At 42.2% G+C, this 21,757-nt stretch overlaps 1 protein-coding gene across 1 annotated transcript in view; it reads right to left on the reverse strand.

Moving 5' to 3' along the window:
* Positions 1 to 21,757, reverse strand: part of MDGA2 (MAM domain containing glycosylphosphatidylinositol anchor 2) — a 1,114,501-nt gene that overhangs the window by 337,173 nt on the left and 755,571 nt on the right. The window contains exon 8 of the mRNA XM_030214886.1: positions 13,436 to 13,729. Within this exon, the coding sequence (XP_030070746.1) occupies positions 13,436 to 13,729 (294 nt within the window). The remainder of the gene's footprint in view (positions 1 to 13,435; positions 13,730 to 21,757) is intronic.

Genomic DNA, 21,757 nt, shown 5'->3' on the forward strand with positions numbered 1-21,757 from the left:
GGTCTATTCTGTAACTGCACATAAATTCTGGCATAAGCATTGCCATATTGGGACAGACTGAAGGTCCATCAAGCCCAGTATTCTGTTTCAACCTCTGGTTTGTTTTAAATTTACTACTTAGCTTCATTGAATGTCCCCGAGTCCTTGTATTTTTGGAAAGAGTAAACAAGTGATTCACGACTACCTGTCCTGTTCCACTCAACTCAGCAGAAGAGTCCTAGCTTCTTAACCTTTCCTCATAGGGAAGTCATCACATCCCCATTATCATTCTGATCGCCCTTCTCTGTACCTTTTCTAATTTTGCTATATATTTTTTGAGATGCAGTGACCAGAACTGTACAGAATATTTGAAGTGGAGTTACACCTTGGAGCATTACAAAAGCATTATAATATGTAGTTTCTTACTTAAGTTGGCTTGAGATTTAACCAATTATGGATGACTAAATTTGATGGACATCATTTTTATTGGCCTGTTGACTTTTTATTTAAAGTCTTGAACATTTGTGTTTTTGGTGACTTCAACTTTTTGGTGTTTTGGTCTGCTGATTCTTTGTGGAAGATTCTTTTGTTTTCCTCCTTTTTGCTGATGAACTTACTGGATCACATAAGTATAAGGACCCCTCTTCTGACAGCCCGGCACTGGACTTCCATTTCTTTAAGAATCCTGTTTAAACTGCTCTTTCTGACATTCAAAATCAGACAATCAGGGAATCCTCTTTCTCTGTTTCATCTCCTAATCCCTTATACTCTGGTGAGGATGTTGAGATCTTCACACAAAACTTCACTGATCATTCTCACGTCATCGTGTTTAATTCAATTTCATAAGGACCTCTATATTTAGAATTACAGCCTTACATTTAGAATTACAGCACCTATACTTTGGAATTCCTTGCCTGATTATCTTTCTCAGGAGACATCTCTGCTCAACTTTAAGCAAAATCTTAAAACATATTTTTTATGAAAGGCTTACAAACTGTAGTCTTGTTGGATAACTGATATGGGAATGGTGGCTAGCACTGGAACAACATGTAAGAAATGTAATTGGTTTCTTTTTGTTTTCTCTATTTTTAATGTATACTGCTCTGATGGAACCCAAAGATGAAAATATCAAATATAATAATAAATAATAATGAAGGGCTAGCTGCATTCATTCTATCAAATCACAGCAGGGGAATAAAGTTTGTAATGAAAAGGACATTCTACCACTTCCATGATTACTGTGCCGCTCAGAAACCACTCCCACACCAAAAGTCATACAGATGTCTTAAATTGCCTCATGCTACTCCATTACCAGTGTAGGAGGATAGCCCCGAGGGAGAAATTTTGTAACTTGGAATTCACCAGGCAATAAAGTTGTTACATTTGAGCATAGGCGGTCGGTGGCCCAACTGTTTGGGGAGGCTAAAGGGGGCGAGGTTAGGGGTGGGGCCATGGGTGGAGCTTAAATCCATAATTGTCTGATAACACACAGAAAAAAATAAATAAATACAAATAAAAGTCACAATTAATACCTTTTATTAAATTTAGATATTAGCTATGTATCATATGTCAAAGAATAAAGTGGTTGCTCAAAGCATATACTAACCACAATCGCTCAACTGCAAAACACTATGCACAGCTTTGTGCAAAAACACACTCAGAACCTTACTGTACCATAAATATTACACTGGGCAGAACCTAATACACCAATATACCACCCATACGGAAAATGCAGACCGTCAACAATATGAAACAATGGATCATAATATCACAATTCTCATGTAGAGCCACAAAACACCCTAATTCATGTTTAATGTGGGATAAAATGCCATAAATAAGTAAAAAATATAAACTTTTAATGTTGAGCACCTGATTCTCAAAGTGGACATATTCCAAACACTATAATGAAAATAAAATGATCTTTTCTACCTTTGTTGTCTGGTGACTGTTTTTCTGATCATGCTGGCCAAGTATCCGATTCTGCTGCTATCTGTCCTCTTAACTCCGTTTCCAGGGCTTCCTTTCCATTTATTTTTTTACTTTCCGCCTTTCTTCATCATTTCTTGCCTTACATCCGTAAGCAAAAGCTGGGTCCTCTGCAGACTTGACTGCCCAGTGGATCCAGCTTCTGCCTATTTTCTCCATCGATGTGCAGGTTTTCTCCCTTTTCCCTCATCTTATCTCCTTCCTCTCTCTTCCCTCCCCTCCATCCATGCCCAGCATTTTATCTCTCTCCCTTCCCATCCATCCATGTGCATCTCCTTCCTCTGTCTTCCCTCCTCTCCATGCATGTCCAGAATTTCTCCCCTTCATTCGTGTGCATCTCCTTCCTGTCTTCCCTTTCCTCCATCCATGTCCAGCAACCCTCCTCTCTCCCTTGTCCTCCATCCATCCAAGTCCACCAACCCTCTTCTCCCCTCTAGCCGCCTATGTCCAGCAACCCTCCTCTCTCTCCCCTGCCTCCCCTCCATCCACCCATGTCCAGCAACCCTCCTCTCCCCTCTAGCCACCCACCCATGTCCAGCAAATCTTCTCTCCCCTGACCTCCCCTCCACCCATGTCCAGCAACCCTCCTCTGTCCCCTGCCATCCCCTCTATCCACCCATTCCAGCAACCCTCCTCTCTCCTCTGCTCTCCCCTCCATCCATGCCCAGCAACCCTGTTCTCTCCCCTGCCCTCCATCCACCCATGTCCAGCAACCCTGCTCTCCCCTCTAGCCACCCACCCGTGTCCAGCAACCCTCCTCTCTCCCCTGACATCCCCTCTATCCACCCACCCATGTCCAGCAACCCTCCTCTCTCCCCTGCCATCCCCTCTATCCACCCATTCCAGCAACCCTCCTCTCTCCCCTGCCATCCCCTCTATCTACCCATTCCAGCAACCCTCCTCTCCCCTGCCATCCCCTCTATCCACCCACCCATGTCCAGCAACCCTCCTCTCTCCCCTGCCATCCCCTCTATCCACCCATTCCAGCAACCCTCCTCTCTCCCCTGCCATCTCCTCTATCCACCCATTCCAGCAACCCTCCTCTCCCCTGCCATCCCCACTATCCACCCACCCATGTCCAGCAACCCTCCTCTCTCCCCTGCCATCCCCTCTATCCACCCACCCATTCCAGCAACCCTCCTCTCCCCTGCCCTCCATGCACATCCAGCAATTCCCTTCTGTCCCCTGCCCCCCTCCATCCATACCCAGCCCGATTTTCCTCTCCCCTGCCTCCATCCATCTGGGCCAGCGGCGCCCTGGGTCTCCCCTTTCCCTCCCCTTGCTTACTATCTGCCCCGCGCCATCTTTAATTTACCTCCGCTCTGTCCCCAGCGTCGACTCGGCTGCATCATTTCAAAACCCGCCCTGCTGCCCGTCTCTATTCTCCCCTCGCTCCCTTCATGACGTGATTCGTGCCGCAGACAGAGTCCTGCCTTCTGACATCATTTCCTCGAGGGCGGGACTCTGTCTGCAGAATGAATCACGTCGCGAAGGGAGCGAGGGGAGAATAGAGATGGGCAGCAGGGCAGGTTTTGAAATGATGCGGCCGAGTCAATGCTGGGGACGGAGCGGAGGTAAATTAAAGATGGCGCGGGGCAGATAGTATTTAACGGAAGGGAAGGGGACACTCACGGCGCCACTCGCCTGGCTGGGGAGGCTTAGCCTCCCCAAGCCTCTTATACCAGGCACCTATGCATTTGAGATACGCTCCAGGTTGTGCAATTCTATCAAATATTCTGTGTTTTCCTTTCTTTCAGATTCCAACTGTATCATCATTTTTTTAAAGAATAAGTCTTCAGGTGGTTCCTTCAGTGAGGTGAGAATTAATATCATGGGGAAGGATTCAATGCCAATTCAGAATACAGACTTATCTCATTAATTTATGGCAAATCTTTGCTAAACTCCTAGCTCCAGTTCTCGGTAACAGTGGGCCCAATATTGAGCCAGTGGCAATCAGCATTCTGCTTACTGCTGCCAGCATTAAACCTAGAAATTCAGCATTTAATTGGCTAAGTGCCAACTTTGCCCCCAGAATGCATTTTCACTAGCACTAATCAATGAAGTGCCACAGAAAATATCCAGTTAGTCCCAGACAGGCAATTTAAATAGCCAGGACCCTCTCCTGGATATTTAAATCATTTTGAATATTGGACTTTTTATGCATAAGGATCAAAACAGCTTTATGAAAGGGAGATCCATATCAGCGGATATAGCACTGTTTACGGAAGAAAGTGTTTATGAACAACTTGAAAATTTGAAGGTGGACAAAGCCATGGGAACAAATATAATGGACTTGAAATATACTCTCTCCATAATGGGTACCCAATGTAAAACCCTATGGTCATGAAAAGCCTGCCTCTCATATCTTAATACTGCCCTTGCCACCATATTTTGCACTATCTACAGCCTACAGATTAATCTCTCAGTGAGACCCATGTAAAGTGCATTATAATAATCCAACTGGGATATCACTATCACATGAACTATTTACGTAAAGGATTTCATACTTTAAAAAAATAAATGAAAGCAACTGGCACACTAGCCTTAACCCTAGAAAAGCATGCTTAATCATCTATGGGGCTCATTTTTGAAAGAGAAAAACATCTAAAAACTGGTATAAAGCAGTATTTGGATGTTTTTCTCGCCAAAACATCCAAATTCATATTTTCAAAACCCATTTTCCAGATGTTTTTCTACGCAGCTTGTCTGCAGTGCATCCAAATCTCAAGGGGGCATGTCAGGGGTGTGTTAAGAGCAGGATTTGGGCATTCCTAAGACCTGGACGTTTTTCAGCCATAATGGAAAAAAACAAAAATGTCCAGGACAAAAATTAAGACTTTTCAGCTAGATCTGTTTTAATAACAACTAAGCTACAAAAAAAGTACTCTAAATGACCACTGAAGGAATAAAGCAATGACCCCCTCCCACCCCCCACCCCCACAAATGTAAAAGAACAGTACATACCAGCTTCTATGACAGCCTCAGATGTTGTAACCAGTCCTATTAGAGCAGCAAGCAGGTCTCTGGAGTAGCCTATTGGTCAGTACACTATGGAGAAGGGGATCCAGGCCGATAATCCTACCTGATACACTAGTGGTAGAAAGTGTGAGCCCTCCAAAACCCACTAAAAACCCACTATACCTACATATAGGTGTCACCTGCAGCCATAAGTGCTACATTAGTGGTGGATAGTTGGGTACAGTAGGTTTTTGGTGGCTTTTAGAGGGCTCACTGTACAATATAAGGGAGCAACAGTGAGATGTGTACCTGGGAGCCTTTATGTGAAGTCCACTGCAATGCCCCCTAGGGTGTCCCACTGCTCTTCTGGGATGTCTGAGTGGTCAGTCTACTAAGAATGCTGGCTCTTCCTATATCCCAGTGGCTTGATTTTGTGCATTTTTCACTTGGCCAGGGTATTTTTTCGAAAATGGACCAAAAACATAAATGAACAGAGTACAAAAAATTCTTGCATATGGCCATTTTTGAAAAAAACAAGAAAGCCATTTTGTTGTGTTGAAAAGACTATGGGGGTTCTTTTACAAAGGAGTGGTAAGCCCAACGTGAGCTTACCGTATGCTAAAACGGAACTACCATCGGCCCAACATGGTCAACGGTGGTAGTTCTGGCTGGAGTATGAGTCATTTCCAGTGGTCTTGGAAATTTGTTTCCCTAGCACGGCACTAACCCGGTGGTAACCAGGCATTGTCGCGAGCTTCCAGGTTACTGCTGCGTTACCACGGGAGCCCTTACCGCCACCTCAATGAGTTGCGGTAAGTGCTCCCCACCACATGGCCACGCGGTAAAGGTTATCTTACTACATAGCCATTTTTTTTTGGGGGGGGGGGCTTTATACCCACTGCGTTAAAAAGGGCCCTGGTGCATAGAAAAATGGCCCCCGTCACTATCACAGGGCCCTTTTGCCCAAAGCTTAGTAAAAGGACCCCTACATTTGCTATTCGGATTCTGGATGTTTTGAGCAAAAAGTCCAAAGTCAGACTAAGACATCATATCAAAAATGCCCCTCTTTGTCACTTGCCAAACCAAAGAGTTACCTATTTGGACCCCTAAGTTCTTCACACAGTTTCATAGCTCCTGTCCAATCATCAGCTTTCCTGGCTAGACGACTGAGTCCAATAATCAGATAAATATCTCAGGTATAGAGGGGTTTTCCTAGATTTCACATTATGAAGCTAATTTTGCCAAAAATGAAGCCCTTCCATTAAATCAGTCTATGAGAAAATATGACAGGTGCTTGTATCGATTACCCTGGCAAGTGGAGAATGGACACTGAACAGCTCTTAGCTGTAGACAAAAACAGAAGTATAGTCAGATCACAGAATCATCCAGGAAACAAAATAGCAAGCTGCATGAATTTTTGCTACATACCCAATTTGTAAAAAGGATGAGACCATGCTCAGGATATAACATAGAGAGGGGGTAATAATCGGCTTTGTGACTTCCAAACTACTCCACCATAAAGCAGTCTGTTTCACCAACAGATATAAAAGGGCAACTGCTAAAATGAGTTAGGCTTAAGACATGTACTGAAATTTGGGCACATGTGGAAAAGTTTACTAGCAGCTCTTAGCGTACACAACTTTCCCAAATCTTTCCATGTGTGCACATCCAATCCATAAAACTATAGGTGTGTGTATTTCAAACATGGGTGTTTGCTTGCTTTGTTTATTGGAAAAGTAATACAATGTGTTCTTTGAATGTGAAAAACAAATTTGAATAGAATGCACTGATTCATTTGGCAATCTGAAAAAAATATTTTGTTTTCAAGGCCAAAAATTCAGCAGCTTGTTGATTGCTTGCAACTGCTGATATGGAAAATTACTGAAATTACTTTCTTCCTGAGATCAAAAAGTTACAACTCTCCTTTATATAGAAAGGGATTTTTAGACTCTATCCTTACCATATCATATGGGAGGGTCAAAAAACTGTTGATATTATGCCCATTATTTTTCAGTTTTACCTCCCCACTCCTGTTCCCCCCCCCCCCCAACAAAAACCACATTAGGTTTGCTGAAAGTGTACAAGTGAGAAAAATAGTAAAAGCTGCATTTACATCACAGAATTAACATCCATTCACTGAACAGCTGTTAATAACTTCAAAACCACATTTAAAAAACAAGAGTCTGATGCTCAGTTCTACAAGCTGAGGGGTCCTTTTATTAAGATGCGCTGAAAAATGGCCTGCGGTAGTATAGGTGTGGGTTTTGGGTATGCACAGATCCGTTTTCCAGCACGCCTATAAAACAGGCCTTTATTTTTGCCGAAAATGGACATACAGCAAAATAAAAATTGGCACGCGTCCATTTTGGGTGTGAGACCTTAGCGCCAGCCATTGACTTAATGGTAAAGTCTCACATGGTAACCGGGAGGTAATGATCTACACGCGTAGCTGACGCTGCGTCAGAAAATAAAAAATATTTTTCGGGCGTGCGCCAAACATGAAATTACTGTAAGGGTCAAGCAGTAGCCAGGCGATAACTTGGAACTGGCGCACGTTGGGCACACATAGGCATTAGTAAAAAGGCCCCGAAAAACTAGAGCGTTTCTTTTTTCTCCAAATATCTGAACTGAGTTGATCTGTAAGCTTTAGACTCCAGGTGTTGCAGTTGGACTCATTGTACTGAAGACTGGATATTTCTCAGCTGGTTTATAGGATTGTTAAGTGTGAACACTTCTCTTCCTACTTTCTTATCGCTTTTAAATCACGACTAGGTGTATGTACTGCAGCCCTGACTGTCCCAGGGACTGCAGAACCCTCTTCATTAGCATCATCTTCTCAGTCTTTCTCCTAAGCTAAACATTTAACTACAACTCTTGATGAATGGCAGACTTTGTATCAAATTTGGCACTGTGCAGGGCTGCTGCAAAAATACTGACCTCATTACAATGCATCAAATGATTTTTATCCAATCCTTAAAGCTATTGGTACATGTTTTTCAAGGGTTATATCCTAGTCATTGTTGAAAAATTCTTAATAAAATAAGTCACAGAGATTTATTTACAAAAAGTTCTGGAACAAGCATGGAACTGGAGACATAATTTTGTCAAACAAAAAACAAATCTCATGATTTTTGAAATGTATAACTTTAAAATGAAGAACGACCATAAAATGAAAATGAGCACTCATAAATCTTGCATATTAAAATATTGCAATGCAAAACCAATAGCATACTTTCTAATATACATTTACATATAATAATATATTTTATTGATAAAGTCAATATAAGCAATTAACTAATGACCCTATTCACAAATGTGCAATTCTGAAATGGGCATCTCTTTTAGGTGCCCTATGCCAGGGGTGGACTGACCATATGGGCAAATGAGTAGTGCCCAAAGGTCCAGAGGGTCTGGGGGCCCAGTGCCTCTTCCCCCTGCGCACTAAAGCCCGAACCTCTGTGGGCCCTCCCTGGGCCTACTTTGAAGGGCCTTGGTGGTTTAGTGGCCTCTTCTAGGGCAGGAAAGAACCCCACTCTTTCCTGCCCGCTGCGCTACTCTGTCCAGCACCGCCGTTTCTTCAAAATGGTTGTCGAGACTGCCAAGACCCACGAGACTGCTGCAGGAAGTTTCGGCAGCCATTAAGAAGTGGTGGCGCCGGGTAGAGCAACAGTGGCAGGCAGGAAAGAGTGTTCTTTCATGCCGCCCCCCTGAAGAGGCCACTAGAATACTAGGGCACTTCAAGGTAGGCCCAAGGGGTGTAGTATTTGGAGGGGGAGTGCTGGAAACAAAGGTGGGGACAGCAGCGGGGGCCCAAAGACCCCTTCTGTACGGGTTCCCAGATCACTGTCAGTCCACCCCTGCCTGATGCCACATGGTGAGGGCCTATGTTATAACATTAATAATTCAGGGCCCTGTTTACTAAGCAGCATTATAGGCGAATTAACAGTTTTAATGCGCGTTAACCATCCACACGTGTTAACCGTGTACGTGCCTGCAATATCTCTATAGGCACTTACATGGTTAGCATGCACGCTAAGTGTAGGCGCGTCTTAAACACTAACTCACCTTAGTAAACAGGGCCCTCAGTATTGAAAAACCTTATATTGCACGCCCACATTTACACCAGTCATAGACCCATGAGTGCTTACATGCAGCAAGGGCACACATAACCTACAGTATTCTGTAAGTTACATGTGTACTTGGAAGCCACACCCAGGTTCTGCCCAAGCTCCGCCCATATGCACCCCCCCCCCCTTGCAGTTGCATGCTATAGCACTTTTTTATGTTCTTATGTAATAGCATTTAGGGTGTTTGTGTGTGTAAGTCAACTTTTTCCTGCATTTACATACACAAAGGCACAAATAATCATGAGCAACTAGTTATAGAGTTGCCCTTATGAGCTTGTAATGCAGAAAATCTAATTGAGGAAAAATTTCTATTGAACAAGATTGGATTTGAACTAAGTAATGTGCATTTTTCTGTGTATGCTTAGGGCTATATTCTACAGCAGTGCTGATAAAAGTGCTATTCTATAAGCCACGATTAAAGTTAGGTGCAGTTTATAGAATAGCGCTTAAGCCCAGGAATGGCGCCTATGCTTAAGAAGTGACTATTTGTACCAACGAAAATGTGGTGCAAAGCCCCATTATTCTATGTCATGCCCCTGATCTGCCTATTACCCTCCCATTTCCACACCCCCTTTTCCGAGTCACTCCTACATGTCAATTGAATCTAATCAGTGGCAATAATTGCTTATTAAAAAACTAATCATTGGTGCTAATTATAAAATGCACACGCAAATTGGGCCACGGCTCAAATTTGCATGCATTTTTTAGCTATTTTTTATAGAATGTTTTGTAGAATTAGGGGGTTAATGTGCGATAACAGATATTAGTACACACCAAGTGCCACATGGCCCACGGGTATAAAATAGGATGCAAAGCATTTAGGGCCCTGTTTACTAAGGCATGTTAGCATTTTTAATGTGCCAATTAGCGCACGCTCTAACCGTGTAGGCACCTATAGGGATACTGTAGGCACATACATGGTTAATGTGCGTTAAAAACGCTAGTAGGTCTACAATGTGGCTTAGTAAACAGGGCCATTAGTGTGCACTAATGTCTGTTAGCACATGTTAAGCTTTAGTAAAAGGACCCCCAAGGGAATAATGTTATGATTCAAATTTGAACAACAAACACGTTTATGCACTTATCAAATTGCCCCAGAATGTACAAACTGGCAATTAGGACAAAAAAGTGCGTCTTTCTATGCGATACATAAGCAGGAGGTTCCGAGGGTGGATATGCAACATAGGAGACCTTGCAGTAAAGTGCATTAAGCAGACAGAAGTTAATTCTATTACAGGGCACCTACTAAAGATGCTGGTTATTGCATCTATGTTAGGCCTATAGTATAAGGAAACGCTGGTGTTTACTTTTGTGTATAGAATATTAGCAAAAGTGGCCGAAAATGCCTTATAGCTGCTGTAAATGCCCAAGATAAGTTGAGGTGCATAAATGATAGTATTCTATAATTGACGTGGTCCTTGTGTGCTCTATTCAAAATCTTCCTATATGCACAAACCCTGGCCTGCGTCAGCAAATCATGGTGCATATTTTTCCACTAGCCTGTATTCTACGTTTATGCACGTAAGTGGCCACTAACTTATCTAAATGACTAAAATAACACCATTTATGTGCTTCCTTGCCACATATAACTAGAAAGCACCTTATAGAATTAGCCCCCCAAAAGGCAGGAAGGCTCCTATTTTTTAAAAAAAGGCATAGCCTTAGTTAACATCACAGCTAAAATGAAGGAAAACCACCTCCAAACATACCTACACCAAATCTGCATAAAAGTACACACGTTCTTGTCATTGTACATACTTACGCATGCAGGATAATTTTATAAGAGGCACTTTACACATGTATACTTTCATAAACATGAAAATGTCTTTGTTAAGGGGGTCTTTTACTAAGCCACGGTAATGTTTTTAGCTCACGGTAGAAATCAGCTGGTGGTAAACGCCAAGATACCCATAGGAATATACTGGGCATCTCGGTGTTTACCGCCAGCTGACTTCTACCGCGTCTTAGTAAAAGGCCCCATAAATTTCCCTCTTAATGTGTTAAGCTTAATTACTTAATTAATTTATAACATTTATAATCTGCCTAAAGCCTAGCCGGAGAACAATAGAACATAGGTAATAAAACAAAAATAAGCATAGGGGTCCTTTTACTGAGCGGCGGTAAGGACTAACTCGTGCTTACCATGTGGAGAAAATGCACTACTGCAGGATGCACGGTACTGTTGGCATCTGCGCATGCTTCTCAGGCGCTAAAAAATATATATATATATTTTTGCATTGGGGGCGTGTTTTGGAGGTGGATAGTAGGTGCGCCCAGCAATAAGTGGTTAGCGCAGCTACATTGGTGTGTGCCTACCGGTTAGCACATGGTTAGCACTTGAACCCTTTCCTCCTACTAAATAAGTGTCAGTAAGAGCTCATGTGCTCATGGCTATGTGCTAATTGGAAAATTAGCGCATGACCTTTAATTAAAGAAATGAAAACTCATTTTACAGCTGCACTAAAAGTGGCCTCAGTGCACAGGGAAACCCATTCGAGGCCACGTTTTAGTGCAGCTTAGTAAAAGACAGCAATTTAAAATATCTCCAAAGAATAATCACATCAAGATTTTATTTATTTATGTGTGTGTGTGTGTGTGTGTGTGTGTATATATATATATATATATATATATATATATTTCTTTTTTTAATTGTTGGATATGGAAAGAGGTAGGAAAGGGGTGAGAAATGAGGGTGGACCAAAACAATTCCTGAACTTTCTCAGAGGGGCGTGTCTGGGGTGGGGGTGGGGTCAGAGAGTGGATGTGACAGCACAAATCAGTGTAGTCGCATTACAGTGTGCTAACTAATTAGTGTGGGATTAGCGCATGAGCCCTTATTGCCTAAAAAGGTGGCAGCAAGGACTCACTCTAATTTTTGTTAATGGCAACATTAACGCACAGCCACATGACCTTAGTGCGTGAGAAAGTCCCACGGAAGGGTACGCTAAAGCCACTTCTTACCACTGCTTAATAAAAGGATCCCTTAATGTCACTGCAATGGCATTAATTGTATCCATTATAACTGCAGTGTGCTTAACATGCAGCCATTTTCTTTCTGTGTAGTAACTATATAGAGAGGTGCTGAGCACATCCTTAACTGTCACCACACAGGCTTTGTAGTTCATTTTTGCAATCAACACACAATAACTGTACATCTACCACACTTTAGTACAAGGTTCTCTTAGGGGCCCTTTTACTAAATTGCAATAAGCAGCTAATATGGGGTTTATCATGTGGTAGACCTCATCGTGGACCTGTGCTAATGTTCCTTGTGCTAAAAAGGCACCCATCAAAGTAAAAATCCTGCATTAGCTGCCTAACATAGGAGTGGGCAGAAGATGGGCAGCTGCGACACATGGGTCAGTACCAAACGCTATCTTTCACAGCTGCCAATAGCGCAGCTGAACTTACTGTCACCTCAAGATAAGGCAGTAAATGCAGCTACACTACTGGCACTGTGGTAGTACTGTGTACCACACCCAACCATCCCCTCTCCCCCAATCAGACCCCAAACCCCCTGATCCATCTCCCAACTCTTCAATCCAACAATCCTGTCCCCTTACAGAAGCTCCATCCTGCCAGAGAAGCCTCCATAGCCCCACCCTCCCCCACCCAGAGCTTACCTAGGAATAACATTGATAGGACTGTGGGTCCTGGGCAGCAGCAATTCCCCTCTGCTACCACCTGGGTCTGCATCTGAATCCAAAATGGCACCAGTGACCCCTTGGGGAGAGAGGGTTGGTTTCTGGATCAGAGGGGGTTCAGAGTAGCACCACTGTGGGAAGCTGTCCTTTAGAGGGGTAATGCTTGGCTATTATGTTATGTGCACAGTCCAATAGCACAGAGGGTCCACATTATCAGTGCAGGCATGTAAGGTGTTGGCTGAGCATTAACAATGTGCCCTGTGCATTAAATGCTGGGCAGATGCAGGGCACCCCATTGAATTTACTGCACAATCTCTGCACTTAACCCCTGTGCAAAATAATATAAAATACACATGGAGTCACATAAAAAAGAATGGGAATTTTTTGTAAGAGTCAGCACAGGTATACAAATCAAAGCTCACTTTCCAGCAGAAAGTTAACTGAATCAAGCAACGTAGTCATATGTGTTGTCTTTGTAAAATATATGCTCTTGTGTGCCTAACTTGCCAGGGTGCCCTGTTATACAGTTACTCTCCTTTTTCCTTCCACTGTGTGAAGTAACACGTCTGAATAATTTAAAATAACACCTACATTTAATTTACCCTGATGGTCAAAGATTCATGACCACCACATAATGGTTCACATTAAGTCTGACTAGAAGGTAATCACAAGCACATTACAAATTAATGTCTATTGATTAATTAAATGTATGAAATAAGATTAACAACCTCTTCTACTTACATTGCACAATGAGTTGGACCACAGCTTCTCTGGGCTTGACGTTAAATCCATTGTATTGACTTGTCTGACACTTGTATATCCCTGTCATTTCCCTAGACACATTCACAATTCTTAATATTCCGTCATAACTTTCCATCTGCATTGATCCATCTGGCATTTGAACCTCTTTGTCCGCTCTAGACCAAAGGATTATGGGTTTGGGTTTTCCAGACACCTGGCACTGCAGTTCGATTGTATCGCCTTCTCTGGTGACCAAAGGGGATTTCTCTTTTGGAACAGTCAGGCTAGGTGGAACTTGAAATGAAGAAGAAAGAAAAAAGAAGTATGGATTAAAAGGCTGTTTTTTTTTCTGGGAAATATAATTTCAAAAACCAACACATGCAGGAAGAATATAAGAGAGAACCAAATTCTTAGGTTTCTATGAAAAACAATCCAGAACAGTAAGTTTATTCAATATGTATGACTTTTGAGTAAGCTAAGTTTTACAAAATTCATAGTAGAAGTATCAATGGTTAGGATATGGTTTAAGAAAGCTTTATATTAGACACGGGCATTTTCAATATAACATCTAAGTCTAACTTTGGACATTTTGCTAAAAATGTCCAAAATTCAAGTGGGGAATATAGCCATTTTCAAAACAGAAAAATGTCTAACTTTTTTTTCAAAAATGGCTATTTGCTAGATGTTTTTGTGCTCTGTGCATTTATCTTTTTGGTCTATTTTTGAAAAAAAAGTCCAAGTGAAAACCGCAAAATATAAAGCCATTGGGATCTAGGAGGAGCCACCATTCTCAGTAGACTGGCCACACAGACATCCCTGATGAGCAATGGGGCACCCTAGGGACCACTGCAGTAGATTTCAAATAAATGCTCCCAAGTACACATCTCACCATTGCTCCCTTAGCTTGAATGCTGAGCCCCCCAAAACCCACTACCCCCAACTGTACACCACTACAATAGACCTTATGGGTGAAAGGGACCCCTATATGGGGGTATAGTGGTTTTCTGGTGAGTTTTGGAGGGCTCACAGTTTCCACCACAAGTGTAACAGGTAGGGGGAGGCATGGGCCTGAGTCTGTCTGTCTGCAGTGCACTACACCCACCACTAGACTAATCTAGGGACTTGCATGCTGCTCTTATAGACTTGAGCATAACATCTGAGGCTGGTAAGCAATGTTTTTAATCACATTTTTAGGGAGTGGGAGGGGGTTAGTGAGCACTGGGGGAGTAAGGGGAGGTCATCCCCGATTCCCTTCAGTGGTCATCTGGTCATTTAGGGCATTTTTGTGGCTTATTAAAACAGGTCTAGACCAAAACATCCAACTTTTAGCCCTTGATGTTCTTGTTTTGTTCCATTATGGCAGAAAAATGTCCAAGTTTTAGGAACAGCCAAATCCTGTCCTTAACACACCCCCTTGCGATTTGAATGCACTTCTGACGGACTTCATAGAAAAAAATATCTACAAGCTGGTTTTGAAGATACCAATTGGACCATTTTGTGAGAAAAACGTCCAAATGCAGATTTATGCCACTTTTTGGACATCTTTCTCTTTTGAAAATGAGCCCCACAGTAGAATAATGAAGCTATACATTTAGGAATCAACAGAAATACTGGCAATACACATGAAGAGGAAAATATTATGACAGAAACATCAAACGATTGTACTTAAAGAATAAGCTAACCCTTTACACAGCTTTAAGACCTCTAAGGTCCTCTCAAGGATCATCACTATCTGTATCTTCATCAAAAGAAATTGTACGATGTGATACCCACCAGCGAGCCTTCTCAGGAGTAGCTCCCACACTCTGGAATTTACTTCCAGAGGGGCTACGTAGAACTCGAGACTACTTCTACTTCAGGAAGCAGGTGAAAAAGCATGGCTCTTTTCCCAAGTCTTTAATACTTAGGGTGACTGACTATACACTCATTCTACACCTAGACTAGCATGCTACACACACTAACTTAGATCAGTTCCCTATCTCTTGCTTAACTATACAACAAACTTGCCTTGAGTTTAGCTAACCATTAAATTATCCCAATTGACTCTGCACCATGCATCTTGTTCCCATCATATATCTGCTCTAGAGTCCCTCAGCTATATGGTAAGCCATACTGTAGAAATTCTTTCGCATCCTATCTATGTTAGTTGAATGTTTTAATGGGTGCTTATTAGGCGTATCACTAGTATTATGCTAATATTGTATTATATCTCTGGTATTTGAATTCCAGTGCTGTTAAATGTGTATATGTTTTATACTGTTTCACAGTAGTTCTATTATTAGGTTTCAATCTAATTTTTCAAGTTTATCTCATATAGGAGCCCTTTTACAAAGGTGCGTTAGGCTCTATGAGTGTGCATACGCCGAAATGATACTACCGCCAGGCTACCACACCCCCTGGTGGTAATTTCAGATTTGCTGCGTACCTATAACACCTAGATGATTTATTTATTTCCTCCCATGTGTGGTGTTTCCAGCGGTAATCATCAGTTGGCCAGCGCTGACCAGTCACCACGCATGTTACGCATGAGCCCTTACCACCAATGGGTGGTGTTAAGGGCTCTGGCTGGTTTTAGGTGCACACTGGTTTCAGCTTTACTGCATGCCCTTTTCCCATCCCATTAAAAAAATCATTTTTTTGCAGATGCAGTAAAAACTGGCCTGGCGCGTGCTCATAACATGCACATACACTATCGCAGGCCACTTTTTACCGTGGCTTTAGTAAAAGGACCAAGGACCCCTTATTGTATTTATGTTTATTCTTGGTTATTTTACTATTGTTATGCTGCTATCAAAATAGTATGTTTTATATTAAACTGTATCTGCTGTACACCGCCTTGGGTGAATCTTTTCAAAAAGGCAGTTAATAAATCCCAACCAATCAATAAAACAGGCTTTTACATAAAATTTACAGTACTTCCTCATTCTATAACAGGTCACCTAAAGTTACATGTTATAGAATACAAGCACTTTCACACATGAATGTTAAAGTTGAGTGCATAAATGTAAACTGCACAATCAGCAGTATTATATGACATGGGTGCACAGCTCGCAGATATGTATATATATATATATATATATATATCTGGGCAGCGCATGGTGGGTCCCACATATATACACATAATTTACAGAATACTGTAAGTTCTGCATTAAGGTGCTGCATTTATCATGGGCATTTACACTTGCTATTGACATGGCTTAAGAACGTATGCCTAAATGTTAGTGTATAAATGCCGACTTAAGCAAATATTCTACAACCAAATCTGGACACTCAGATGCAGCTATAGAATTAGTAATTTGTACACTGCATCTTGGCACCTAATTTTTGGCTCCCTTTATAGAATTGTCCTCTATCCCCTGGATTCTACAAATTTGGGCACCAAAATTGAGCACCGTCCTCAGATCCACGGGCAAATAAATTAACAAGACATTAACAATTATTACTACTACTACTACTTAACATTTCTAGAGCGCTACTAGGGTTACGCAGCGCTGTACAAATTAACAAATAAGGACGGTCCCTGCTCAGAAGAGCTTACAATCTAAAGGACGAAATGTCAAGTTGGGGTAGTTTAGATTTCCTGAGAAAAGGTGTAGTGATTAGGTGCCGAAGGCGACATTGAAGAGGTGGGCTCTAATATTCATTTCTGCGCGGATCTGGCTGTGCACAATTCTATAAAGATCTGCACCCAAGTCCTCTCGTATACAACCCGGAAGGAGGTGTGGCTTTGGGAGGAGCATGGGCGGGTTGGGGCATTACAAAGAATTATGTGCAATGTTATAGAATATGGGGGCTGTTCCACAAGTTGCACAACAAGATTTACACCAGGTTTCAGTTAGAGTAAGCCCTTGTACATACAGTTGGGTACAGGAAATAATAGAACGGTGAGCCTGTCGTCGGTGCTGGGCAAAATGGCAGAGACTATTATAAAAAAAACAAAATTACACAACATATATATAACAATGGATTAATGAGACAAAGCCAACGTGGATTTAGTTAACGGAAATCTTGCCTCACCAATCTGTTACATTTCTTTGAAGGGGTGAATAAGCATGTGGAAAACGGTGAGCAGGTCAATATTGTGTATCCGCATTTTCAAAAGGCATTTGACAAAGTACCTCATGAAAGACTCCTGAGGAAATTTGAAAGTCATGGGATAGGAGGCAATATCCTATTGTGGATTAAAAACTGATTAAAAGATAGAAAACAGAGAGTAGGGTTAAATGGTCAGTATTCTCAGTGGAGAAGGGTAAATAGTAGGGTTCCCCAGGGGTCTGGTGCTGGGACCACTGCTTTTTAACATATTTATAAATGATCTAGAAATGGGAGTATCTAGTGAGGTAATTAAATTTGCTGATGACACAAAGTTATTCAAAGTTGTTAAATTGCAAAAGGATTGTAAAAAACTGCAAGAGGACCTTAAAGACTGGGAGACTGAGCATCCAAATTGCAAATGATGTTTAATGTGAGCAAGTGCAAAGTGATGCATATGAGAAAGAGGAACCCAAACTATAGCTGTGTGAGGCAAAGTTCCACATTAGGAGTCACTGTAAAGGAAAAGAATCTAGAGGGGTCTTTTACTAAAGCTTAGCTCAAATTATCTGCAGCAGGGCCCATAGGAATAAAATGGGCTCTGCTGCAGATAACTTGAGCTAAGCTTTAGTAAAAGACCCCCTATATGTCATCATTGATGATAGGTTGAAACACTCTGCTCAGTGTGCAGCAGTGTCTTCAAAAGTAAATAGAATGTGAGGAATTATTAGGAAATGAATGAAAACAAAAATGAAATTGTTATAATGCCTTTGTATCACTCCATTGTGCGACTACACCTCAAAATCTGTGTGCAATTCTGGTCACTGCATCTCAAAAAAGATGTGAAGGGGCATAATCAAAAGGGGCGCCTAAGTTTTCCTGAGGGCGTCCTCGCAGGACGTCCCGGCGAAGGGGCGGGGAAACCCGTATTATCGAAACAAGATGGGCGTCTATCTTTTGTTTTGATAATACAGTTGGGGACCCCCAAATCGCAAAATTTAGATCAACCTTAGAGATGGTCATCCCCAATTTTCGGCAATAATGGAAACTAAGGACGCCCATCTCAGAAGCGACCAAATGCAAGCCATTTGGTCGTGAGAGGAGCCAGCATTCGTAGTGCACTGGCCACCCTTCTCTCACGGGCATCCAAATTGGTTTAATCGAAAGCCGATTTTGGGCGCCCCAACTGCAGTTCGTCACGGGGACGAACAAAGTTCCTTGGGGTGTGTCAGAAGGGTAGCGAAGGCGTGCCAGGGGCGTGCCAGGGCATGCTTAAGAGACGGGTGCCCTCGGCCGATAATGGAAAAAAGAAGGGCGGCCCTAGTGAGAATTTGATCCACTTTTTTTGCACCCTTTTTTTTAGGTCGAAGTCCCCCCAAAAAGTGCCCAAACTGCCCAGATGACCAACGGAGGGAATCGGGGATGACCTCCCCTGACCCCCCCAGTGGTCACTAACCCCCTCCCAGCCTCTATGCCAGCCTGAAATCTTATAAATGCTCTGGTATCTAGAAATTAGTCTGACTTGCCTTTATAAAACAGACACCTTTCTGGGCATTATTTATGTTCACTGTTATAAAATTACCCCATAAATGTGTAACTTGGCCTGCTTTTTGAAAAGTCTTTTTGAAGGCTGGTTAGGGAGATGCTAAGAACATAAGAACAGCAGTAGAGGGTCAGACCAATGGTCCACCTAGTCCAGTATTCTGCTTCCAACAGTGGTCGATCCATGACCCACACATGTAGATCAATATTCAGTTGATGCGGCCACCATTTTTTTTTAATTTTAGGTGCCATGGTCAAAAATATAAGATAGTGGCTAGCATTGAATATCTGGATAAGGTGATCAGTGTTGAAACATACCAGATAGTGGCAATAGTCAGTCTGCTATCTGATAACTTAGGACAGCCTGAATATTGCTTCTATCTGGTAAATTCTGGGACCACCTTGGCTCCAGGCATGCTCTGCCTGCCAGTGGCGTAGCAGGGGGGCTGCCACCCGGGGCGGGGCGGTTCGCCGTTGCACCCCCCCTGGGTGCAGCACGATGACATCCCCCCCCCCGCGCATCGACACCCCCCTCCCCCCGACCAGCTCCCGCACCTTACCTTTAAAAAGAATGTCGGAATCCGAGGCGAGGCGCAGCCCCTCGCGCCTGCCCTGCACGTAAAAGAAATGTGGACCATCGGGCCGGGGGGGGGGGGAGCTGGCAGGGAGCACCCCCCCCCGAGCTGACACCCGGGGCGGACCGCCCCTCCCGCCCCCCTTGCTACGCCACTGCTGCCTGCCACTACTACTACTACTATTTAGCATTTCTATAGCGCTACAAGGCATACGCAGCGCTGCCACTGTTGCATGGTGCTGAGGTGGTTTGTAAGGATATTCTGAGGCTCTACCCAGAGTTCTGCGCAATATCCTGGTCATCAGTTATTTAGATAAATGCTTTTGAATACTGACCTGATACATTTCAAAATTAGACTCCTATGTGCATATTTCAACCTAGAAAATTTGTACAATCCCAATATTTGATGTAAATGTAGGTGTATAGTTTTTCAGGTTTTTTTTTTGTTTTTCAACGACGAAGTATACGTGCACTTTTGCTTTGAAAATCCAGCTAAGTCTGAACAGAGAAAAAAAACATCTGTGTTTTTTTTACATTATGTCCCAAAACATACACAAGCAAGCAGTCTGCAAGATCCAAAACAGCAGAAAAGAAAAGCAGACCCATGTGGTAAAATAAAATAAAACAACATTTATTCAATGCAGATACATAAAATCAGTATATAAAACTTTCCTCTAACCGCTGCAGCTGCTTGAAAAAGACAGCTCACTGCTTGTGAGCCTTATTCTTTGTGCTACACTGTGCTAACCAGACAGAGAAAACATTGGACTGTTTCTGCTGGGTTAATGTTAAGCCCCTGACAGGGTAAAACATGGCCATGTTGGGTGGTTAGAGGAAAGTTATATACTGATTTTATGTATCTGCATTGAATAAATTTTGTTTTATTTTATTTTACCACATCAGTCTGCTTTTCTTTTCTTCTTTTTTATGTACTTGGGAAACCTCTGATTGCATAGTATTTGCATAGTTCTATCAGAGAGACTCTTTACACAGGTTACAAAAAAAAAAAAGGCAACAGCAGAAAAAAAAACCCAAAAGGACAAAATTCATGGCACTATTATATACAGAGCCTTGCCCTCATTTCCTGAGAATAAGGCAGCCCCATGAACAACCACAACAAAACAAAAATCCTTTCAGGAAGAAATCTGCAGATTCTTGCTGAAGTACAAAGCTTCTTTTTCCACTCTGCCTCTCGAAGCATGCCAAAGTCTGATATATGCAAGGTGAACAATATTGAAATTATGTGGGATAGAGTGACTATAGAGTAGTTTATCAATACAGTGGCAGCCAATTGGGGCAAAGAAGCCATTTGGCTAGGACACCTCAGCCATCCTCAGGCCCACATTAGAGTGAAGTGCTTGATTAACACATGGAAGTCCATTGACACCTGTTATCTTACATGGAAACAAGTAATGTAAGCAACAGCAGCATCCATAAAGAAATAGACACCTCAGGTAAAAGAACATTAACTGATGCTGTTCATGCCTCCTCTTATCCTCTTGAAGAGACTCAAACTATGTACCCTGCCACAAGAAGATTTTCAAGAGCTCTTGCTTGACTAAGTAAATTGCAAATTGAGGTTTAAGATTACATATCATGGGGATAGGAAAGGACTATTACTTGGAGAGTCATAGACACAACTTTTTTTTAAATCCTACAGAGAGAAAAACTGTATGAAATCATAATCTTCCACCATTTTGACAGCCCCTCAGCCTGTGAGAAAATGCCAGAAGGTTTACATTATTTCTTTATATATTTTTTATCTGTAAATAGAAGTTATATTCTTCTTAGATTTCTAGTCTGTTGGGCCAGTACTTACACAAATTGTTTCACATTGAGATTTATTCATTTAGAAGATTTGAGTGTAATTTGCAAGTGGTGATGCCGAGTCTATAGTGTGAGGCAGGTATGTATGACCTATGGGCCGCTTTTACTAAACCATGTCAAGAACTAACACGCTTATTTAGATACATTTTGTATGTCTGTGGTAATTTACCTGTCAGCACAAGCTAATTGTGCGCTATTTTTGTTGTTGTTGTTGTTGTTGTTATTTTTTCAAAAGGGAGCAGTCAAAGGCAGAGAAGGGACGTGGAAGTTTTATCCAGCTAACATGCTCGCATTAGTACATGCTAAGGAAAATGAGATTAAATTTGATATATCACCTTTCAAAGAGG

This window comes from Microcaecilia unicolor, chromosome 9 (assembly GCF_901765095.1).
Source record: "Microcaecilia unicolor chromosome 9, aMicUni1.1, whole genome shotgun sequence".
Classification (NCBI taxonomy): domain Eukaryota; kingdom Metazoa; phylum Chordata; class Amphibia; order Gymnophiona; family Siphonopidae; genus Microcaecilia; species Microcaecilia unicolor.